General features: G+C 39.6%; 1 protein-coding gene across 1 annotated transcript; it reads right to left on the reverse strand.

Moving 5' to 3' along the window:
• Positions 1-3,382: 3,382 nt before the first annotated feature.
• LOC115231084 (zinc finger protein 271-like) lies at positions 3,383-5,607 on the reverse strand. The gene is made up of 2 exons (XM_036499941.1): positions 4,104-5,607; positions 3,383-3,503 (listed from the first exon to the last, which is right to left on the reverse strand). The coding sequence occupies exon 1, from the start codon at positions 5,358-5,360 to the stop codon at positions 4,110-4,112; it is 1,251 nt and encodes a 416-aa protein (XP_036355834.1). The 5' UTR covers positions 5,361-5,607; the 3' UTR covers positions 3,383-3,503; positions 4,104-4,109.
• Positions 5,608-9,675: the final 4,068 nt, after the last annotated feature.

The raw sequence follows: 9,675 nt of genomic DNA on the forward strand, positions 1-9,675 counted from the left end.
TTGCCACAATTGTTTGTCATCACCTTTGTAAGGGCCAAAATCTTAAATGGTAACCTCATCAACCTTTGGAATATTTATAATGTGAAATCTAAATAAAGCTGTTTTACTCTTTAAGTATTCTTCTGTCATCTTGTATGTCCAACATCTAAAACCAAGACTTGTATTGACCCAGTCACAAACTAGACAATTCACAGACCCAATGAGTATGAGATAAAAGGTTAACTCCACCATGCTTAGCTTTATAAGCTGTTCATTTCCATGTTCCAGCCCTTCTCAGCCCTCTTTTATCCATCCATCATAGTCTTATAGGCCATTGCAGAGGAGTTTAAAACAGGTTGTCCCCAGGAACTGCCACATGCTGATCTAGTTCTCATAGCTGAATTTATAGGGGAATTAGACACTAAACTCTACTTGTGAAGACCTGTTGGGGCAAGTGAAATCGGAATTGAAATTGAACCAATCCTATGACTGGCACCCGGCAGTTGCCAGGGCTGCTGGACTGACTCCTGTGCAGGTGGCAAGTGAAAAAGCACCATTTCGACCCTGTGCTTGAGGAGATCCATTGAGTAAAGTACACCAACATCCAAAATTAATGGAAACTGCAGTTATGATCCCTGTGCCGGTGGTACGTAAAAAGCACCACTTGAACGTGGCCGATGCCAGTGCCGCCTCGACTGTCTTCCGTGCCGGTGGCACGTAAAATGCACCAATCCGATCGTGGCCATTGCCAGCCTTGCCTGTAGACATGACCACCACTCTAGAACTGGTGCCATTCAGCCCATGCTAGCATGGAAAATTGACAGATGATAATGGTGGTGCAGGCTGAGTTCTTTCCAAGGACTGTAAAAAGCACCCACTACACTCACGAAGTGGTTGGCGTTAGGAAGGGCATCCAGCCGTAGAAACATTGCCAGATAAGACTGGAGCCTGGTGCAGCCTTCTGGATTCCCAGATCCCCGGTCGAATCGTCCAACCCATGCTAGCATGGAAAGCGGAAGTTAAACGATGATGATGATGATGAATTGGAGAAGCAATTCTAGGCATTTATAAAAAAACTAGCAGTAATACCCGTCGTTGAGTGGGTAATTACTTATACTCTTTCTTGTGAGCCACATTCAAAGTATTATTATATACATAATTTACTCTTTCTGTATGTGTATATTTTTATAAGAGAGAAATATATAACAATTAAAGTAGAAAAAAGATCAATTTCATACAAGAACTTCCTGTTGTATGTGAGTATTTTATAAAAGAAAAATATATAATAATTGAAATATTAAAATTTCTAAGTCTCTCTAAAGGAGACTACGGCAGCTGGTACTGGATATTAATAGTTATCGCCAAGCTAATATGGTAGTCCATAAATATAGGACGAATGCTGCCGTTGATTAGTTCCAAGGGGAAGCGGCTGACCTCCCCTGTTCGAAGGTTATAATGGACACAGGTTGGTGTGTCATGTAGCTAGCTAGAGGTGATGGCCTCTTGGAGCTAATCAACGGCAGCTTTCGTCCTATATTTCTGGATTGCCATATTAGCTTGGCGATAACTATTAATATATAATAATTGAAATAAGAAAAAGATGGAGTTTCATTCTTGAATGTAATGATAGTAATGGCAGATTAAGTTGTTGATGTATTCATGTTGCATTAAGAGTAAATTTAAAATTCTTCAGAATTCTTCAGTGTACTCATTGCCAACCCTCATCTTACAGCGTCCCTGTACATGGCTTGCATGGCTCTCACTAACCATTCATCTATCCCTAGTTTCCTCATTGACCACCAGATAAGGGATTGGGGGACCCTGTCGAAGGCTTTCTCCATGTCAACAAAAGCCAGGTACAGGGGCTTATCTTTGGCCAGCTATTTCTCCTGCAGCTGTCTTACCAGGAATATAGCATCAGTGGTGCTTTTCCCTGGTACGAACCCAAACTGCATCTCATCTAGACTGACCCTCTCCCTAATTAGTTGGGCTATGACCCTCATAACCTGATGTAACAACTTGATACCTCTGTAATTATTTCTATCTAAAGGGTCACCTTTTATTTTGTAGCAGTTGACTGCTACACCAGTCGTTGGGTATGACTCCTTCGTGTATCACCTGGTTAACTATATGGGTGACTAAGCTATAGCCGACACTGCCAGATATTTTGAGCATCTCTGCAGTAATACCTGATGGGCCTGGGGCTTTCCCTGTTTTCATGCTTGTAATTGCCTTAACTACTAAGGAACTGTCAACTCGGATTGCTGGTCCCTCTGTTGGGTCGACATTCGGCAGACCCTCTTTATCCCATTCATTTTCTTTATTCAGCAACCTTTCATAGTTGGATGGATGGAAGCACTCCGTCGGTTACGACGACGAGGGTTCCGGTTGATCCGATCAACAGAACAGCCTGCTCGTGAAATTAACGTGTAAGTGGCTGAGCACTCCACAGACACGTGTACCCTTAACGCAGTTCTCGGGGATATTCAGCGTGACAAGGCCGGCCCCTTTGAAATACAGGCACAACAGAAACAGGAAGTAAGAGTGAGAGAAAGTTGTGGTGAAAGAGTACAGCAGGGATCACCACCATCCCCTGCCGGAGCCTCGTGGGGCTTTTAGGTGTTTTCGCTCAATAAACACTCACAACGCCCGGTCTGGGAATCGAAACCGCGAGTTCACTGCCCTAACCACTGGGCCATTGCGCCTCCACACACGGACATTAACGAGATGAATGATAATGATACAAAGATAAGGATGGGAGAAGACAGAAAGCGCCCCCCGACCCTCTGCTTCTCTATAACATTTTTCTTTCACAACCATACACTTGAGGTATTAAACCTCTTACGATTTTTCAATATTTAGTAAGCAGCTTGCTTACCAACCGCATGGTTCTGGGTTCAGTCCCACTGTGTGGCACCTTGGGCAAGTGTCTTCTACTATAGCCTCGAGCCGACCAAAGCCTTGTCAGTGGATTTGGTAGACGGAAACTGAAAGAAGCCCGTCGTATATATGTATGGGTGTCTGTGTTTGTCCCCCCAACATCGCTTGATGACCGATGGTGGTGTGTTCACATCCCAGTAACTTAGCGGTTCGGCAAAAGCGACCGATAGAATAAGTACTAGGCTTACAAAGAATAAGTCCCGGGGTCGATTTGCTCGACTAAATGTGGTGCTCCAGCATGGCCGCAGTCAAATGACTGAAACAAGTAAAAGAGTAAAAATAAACAAAGTCTTATTGTTAATTTTGTTTCATTTTGGAAAATGAAAATTTATTTCATGGTTTATTATTGTTTATATTTTGAACTATTTATGTATTCTTGAAGGTACCAAAACCTTTTAAGTGCTTAGGGTCTCTATGGGCCTCAATCCAGCCTTGCTGATATACTTCCCTTCTGTATGAATACAATTGTGTTGACTAAGTTTACCTTTTCTGTTTGAATGCATTAGAGTTGCAACAACTGAGCACTTGGAGAGAATGATTAACCAACAATATCTTAGGGTATGGTTTTATCTTTCACATCAATGAAACTACAATGGAAATTGTAGTTGTGATCCCTGTGCCGGTAGCACATAAAAAGCACCATCCGAACGTGGCCGATGCCAGCACCGCCTAGACTGGCTTCCGTGCCAGTGGCACATAAAAAGCACCATCCGAATGTGGCCATTGCCAGTGCCGCCTTGACTGGCTTCCGTGCCAGTGGCACATAAAAAGCACCATCCGAATGTGGCCATTGCCAGTGCCGCCTTGACTGGCTTCTGTGCCGGTGGCACGTAAAAAGCACCAATCCAATCGTGACCATTGCCAGCCTTGCCTGGCACCTGAGCAGGTGGCATGTAAAAAGCACCCACTACACTCATGGATTGGTTGGCGTTAGGAAGGGCATCCAGCTGTAGAAACTGCCAGATCAGACTGGAGCCTGGTGCAGCCTCCTGGCTTCCCAGACCCCAGTCAAACTGTCCAACCCATGCTAGCATGGAAAACGGACGTTAAACAATGATGATGATATGATGCCAGATCAAGATTGAAGCCCGGTGCAGCCATCTGGTTCGCCAGCCCTCAGTCAAATCGTCCAACCCATGCTAGCATGGAAAACGGACCTTAAACGATGATGATGATGATCAGTGTGACAGTTAACTCATTGATAATTCATCATTTTGAAAGAACGATTTAGGAGGGACTTCAGATTTCTCTCTTGCATGAATTCGTTTGTGTTTAGTTAAGCTACTCCCAACAGAGAATGATTTCCCGCAGACGTCGCAATGATACGGCTTCTCTGCCGAATGAACACGTTTATGAACTGTTAAATGATAGTTTCTCGAGAATGATTTACCGCAAATATCACAATACGGTTTCTCACCCGTGTGTAAGCGTTTGTGGATAGCAAATTCATTATTCCGAGCAAACGATTTCCCACAGGTATCACACAGGTAAGGCTTCTCACCTGTATGGATACGCTTGTGAATAGCCAAGCTATCTCGGTTAGACAATGATTTACTACAAATATCACACTGATATGGCTTCTCACCTGTATGAACACGTTTGTGACTAACCAAGCATCGATTTTCGTAGAACGATTTACCACAGATGTCACAGTGATACGGTTTCTCCCCTGTATGAAGGCGTTTGTGTCGAGTTAACCTGCTGCCATCAGAGAATGATTTACTACAGATATCACAATAAAACGGTCTCTCACCTGTATGAATACGTTTGTGAGTAATCAAGCTAGACGCAGCGGAGAATGATTTACCACAGGTGTCACAGTGATAAGGTTTCTCTCCTGAATGAATATGTTTGTGAGTAGTTAAGTTACTTGTAGCGGAGAATGATTTACCACAGATATCACAGTGGTACGGTTTTTCTCCTGTATGGGTGCGTTTATGTTTCGTGACGGTACTCCCTGTCGAGAATGCCTTACCACAGATATCACAATGATATGGTTTCTCCCCGGTATGAATGCGTACGTGAGTAGTTAGATCCCTATTTTGAGTGAATGATTTACCACAAGTGTCACAATGATATGGTTTCTCTCCCGTATGAATATATTTGTGTATGTTTAACTTATCTCTTCGAGAGAATGATTGCCCACAGATATCACAGTGATATGGTTTCTCTCCTGTATGAATTCGTACGTGTTTAATTAAACTACCTCCAAGGGAGAACGATTTTCCACAGATGTCACAATGATATGGTTTCTCCCCTGTATGAATGCGTTTGTGACTGACTAAATCTGAATTTTGATAGAAAGATTTTCCACAGGTATCGCAGTGATGTTGTTTCTCACCTCTCTGAATGCATTTGTGTTGGTTGAGTTTACCTTCATTTGAAAATGATGTTTTGCTGGTGTCACAGTCATGTAACGATTTTCCTAATTCTTCCGACATCTCTGCAGGAAAAATAAAATCAATCCGTCAATAACTTTTCAAAAATGTCTCTCCTCTCACCAAAATTTATGGATATTTTTCTTCTTTTTGCTTTAATAGTTAATTCCAAACAAATATCACTTCTCTTATATTTCTTCTAAATGTGATCAATGCCAATATTTAAAAATGCCGCAAATACTCTTTGTAAATCCATCAAAGTATATTTAAAAGAGAAAATTATCTCTTGCACATTTCAGACACAGAAGTAAAGAAATGCTTTCTCTCTCAGAGGAAATATTTTACTGTAATTCAGCAATGTTTTCTAGAAGCAGGATTATACGTTTGTAGAATATCTTTGCAGAGTCTTTCAAACATGATACATATTGATGATTCTTTAAAAGTAAAAAATACTTTTAGCCAATTTCATGTGATTTTTCTGAAAGAATAGAAAAAATAATATAAGACATCAAGTATGTTTAAAAGGCAGATATTCAAAAGTGCAAATTTACAACATTTCTGTTTTCATAAATTGCTGAAGTAAACCTTTAACTGAACTTTTTAAACTTATCCAATTGGGACAAGTCGATTACGTCAACACCAGTGGTTTTCTGACACATTAATTTATGGACCCATAACAGATAAAAGATAAAATTAATCTCGGCAAGATTCGACCCTGTGCATGAGGAGACCTATCGAGTCAAGTACATCAACATCAAAAATCAATGGAAACTGTAGTTGTGATCCCTGTGCCGGTGGCACGTAAAAGGCACCATCCGAACGTGGCCGATGCCAGCCTTGCCTGGCACCTATGCTGGTGGCACGTAAAAAGCACCCACTACACTCACGGAGTGGTTGGCGTTAGGAAGGGCATCCAGCTGTAGAAACACTGCCAGATCAGATTGGAGCCTGGTGCAGTCTCCTGGCTTCCTAGATCCCAGTCAAACCGTCCAACCCATGCTAGCATGGAAGGCGGACGTTAAACAATGATGATGACGGTGATTTCGACTCAGGATGTAAGAATCAAAAGCAATGCCGACGCTAAGCAATTTTCCAAACGAGCTGACATTTCTACAAGGTCACTACCTTGAGTGAAGAACTAATATTCATTCTCTGGTGAGGAAAACCAAAATCTTTCGCTGTAAATTACAGATGTTCCAAACAAAATACACTTCATTATCGACAAGATATTCATCCAAGACTTGGGATAAACACAGTAGCGATCGATAACCAAACCTAGGGGAAGCGGGTACTACTTGAGAACAATGGTCCCGGTGCGCGCACTCGCGCTAACTAGTAGATCCTACAACGACTACGTAGCAAAGTAAATAAAATACAAAATAAATAATTTGTTAAACAAAGTAAATAATTCTTTAAACAAAGGCGCAGGAGTGGCTGTGTGGTAAGTAGCTTGCTTACCAACCACATGGTTCCGGGTTCAATCCCACTGCGTGGCACCTTGGGCAAGTGTCTTCTACTGTAGCCTCGGGCCGACCAAAGTCTTGTGAGTGGATTTGGTAGACGGAAACTGAAAGAAGCCCGTCGTATATATGTATATATATATGTGCGTGTTTGTGTTTGTCCCCCTAGCATTGCTTGACAACCGATGCTGGTGTGTTTACGCCCCCGTGTCACCTAGCGGTTCGGCAAAAGTGACCGATAGAATAAGTACTGGGCTTACAAAAAAGAATAAGTCCCGGGGTCGAGTTGCTCGATTAAAGGCGGTGCTCCAGCATGGCCGCAGTCAAATGACTGAAACAAGTAAAAGAGTAAAGTAAATAAAACACAAAGTAAGGATCGACTAGTCATGACTAGCTAGCGCGGATGCACAAGTACGCGAGTGCGCGCACCGGGACCACTTTTCTCAAGTAGTACCGGGGAAGCGTTTGTTAGCTGAAATCACCCGTAGACGGGTTAATTTCTAAGAAATTAAACCCGTCAGAGTTCAACCGGGCAATTTATTATTGCCGACGGGAGCTGGTCCGCAATCGTCGTAAAGTCGACAACGACCTGCATTGGTTAATGAGGACAATTAAATTAGTGAAGATATTTCTCCAAACGTAATTATTTTACTTAAATTTTTTTACCACTTTAATGTTTACCCTTTTAAAATTAGAATATCCGTGTTTTGTCTTTTATTATTTTTAAAAATCATTAAATCTTATGAGTGATATTTTTCATCGTTATTGTTTCGAAACGAAAACGAAATATTGTCTAATTCCAAGAGTGGAAAATACATTCTTATTAAAAGTAGACGTATTTCGAAGAGAGAGAGAGAAAAAGAATAATTAATTTCAAATAACATTAAGGAAAAAGATATTAACTACAAGTTGTAATGATGCAGAGGAACCAACAGCAATAAATATTTCCAAATTTTCAAATAAATGTTCCATTTCTTCAGCTAGTGCTATTTCCTTTTCGTTTCAGTATTTCAAGTACACGATCGTAGTTTTATACATTACCCATTTCTTTCAAATTTCATCGGAATTTTTCAACATTTAATTAAATTATCGAATTTACATGTCAGAGATAAAGAGAAATTTAGTTCGAATATGGTATTGATCTGATGTTAAGAATATAGGAAATAACCAAAACTGCAATGGAATGTCTAAAAACAAGAACAATACAATGAAAGTATTAAAATAATATAATTTCGTCTTTGTTTAGTGAGATTCTTTTAATTTATTGAACACATCGGAAGAAATCGATGCACGTAATATGACACATATACACTAAAAATATTTATATAATAAATACAATACTTACATGGTAATATATATACATATGTATAGAGTCAACGAGGAAGCTGTGAAGAACTTAAGTTAAGTGGATAATTAATAGCTTCAAGAGAATTCCTAAGTTTTTTTATAACAAACTTTGATTCATATTTTCCAGGTCAATATATAAAAAAACGAATGTTGTTTCTATATCTTTACACAGTTAATTGTATATTTAATTGGGTTTCCACTTAATTATCAGTAATAAAGTGGAGCGATCGAGCAGGACAGACGTGGATGAAGAAACCACAGAATTGGGAGGATTTAGCAATTAAGTGACTACGGGAGCTAACTCTATGAGTCTCAGGCAGCCTGGCATTACTTAATACGGTTTTATACTAGCGAGCACCTGTCGTCAAAAATAGCCGTCGATCTTTCGATACTAGTAACATAACTGGGTTCCTTTCGGTTTGAACGGTAGTTTTTTAACATAATTTCTAGGTAACTAAAAAATTTTAAACTTCGTATACTGGTAGAATGTGTTTATAAAACATCTTTTTCTCTTGGCTTTATTGAGAAAATTCTATAGTTTGTAAGATATTTGTTGTTTTTTTTCCTTCAATTTTTGCAATTTCAACCAATCAATGACGTCCATTGAGGTAAAAAAAATTCTGTGCCGTATGAATATGTCCCTCGTTTAAGAAACAGGATCTTTTCGGTTTGAACGGCAGTTTTTAAAAATAATTTCCACGTAACTAAACACTTTTAAACTTCGTATACTGGTAGAATGTGTTTAAAAAACATCTTTTTCTCTTGGCTTTATTGAGAAAATTCTATAGTTTGTAAGATATTTGTTGTTTTCTTTTTCTTCAATTTCAACCAATCAATGACGTCCATTGAGGTAAAAAAAAAATATTCTGTGCCGTATGAATATGTCCCTCGTTTAAGAAACAGGATTTTTTCGGTTTGAACGGCAGTTTTTAAAAATAATTTCCACATAACTAAACACTTTTAAACTTCGTATACTGGTAGAATGTGTTTATAAAACATCTTTTTCTCTTTGCTTTATTGAGAAAATTCTATAGTTTGTAAGATATTTGTTGTTTTTTTCCTTCAATTTCAACCAATCAATGACGTCTATTGAGGTGAAAACATTCTGTGCTGTATGAATATGTCCCTCGTTTAAGAAACAGATTAGGTTTATTTACATTTGTGAAGAAAAAAGATACCCTTTCCCCTAACCCCAACCCTAAAACACATTGAAATGCAATAGATCGATACTAGGGTCATAATTATGGGTGACAATTTCATATGACACCGCTAGAAAAAACTGCTGTTCAAACTGATAAGATCCAAAAGTTGTTTTTAAGTTACAATGGCTTAAAGTTCGATTATGTTTACTCATTCACAAAACTGGGTTTGGAAGCCATCATTTTGTGCATGGCAACACGTGTTGTCAAATATTTGTGAATCTGTATTCTTCACACGGTAATTCATAGGGTACTTTTACTTTTGTTTCAGTCATTCGACTGCGGCCATGCTGGAGCACCGCTTGTAGTCGAACAAACCTACAACTCTCTCTCTTCTCTTTCCCCTCCTTAATTCTTTTGTTCCTCTTTTCT

Source organism: Octopus sinensis, unplaced genomic scaffold (genome assembly GCF_006345805.1).
Source record: "Octopus sinensis unplaced genomic scaffold, ASM634580v1 Contig17343, whole genome shotgun sequence".
Classification (NCBI taxonomy): Eukaryota; Metazoa; Mollusca; class Cephalopoda; order Octopoda; family Octopodidae; genus Octopus; species Octopus sinensis.

Coding starts and splice junctions, on each gene's coding strand:
- LOC115231084 (XM_036499941.1), bottom strand. CDS start 5,360: ATGTCGGAAGAATTAGGAAAATCGTTACATGACTGTGACACCAGCAAA.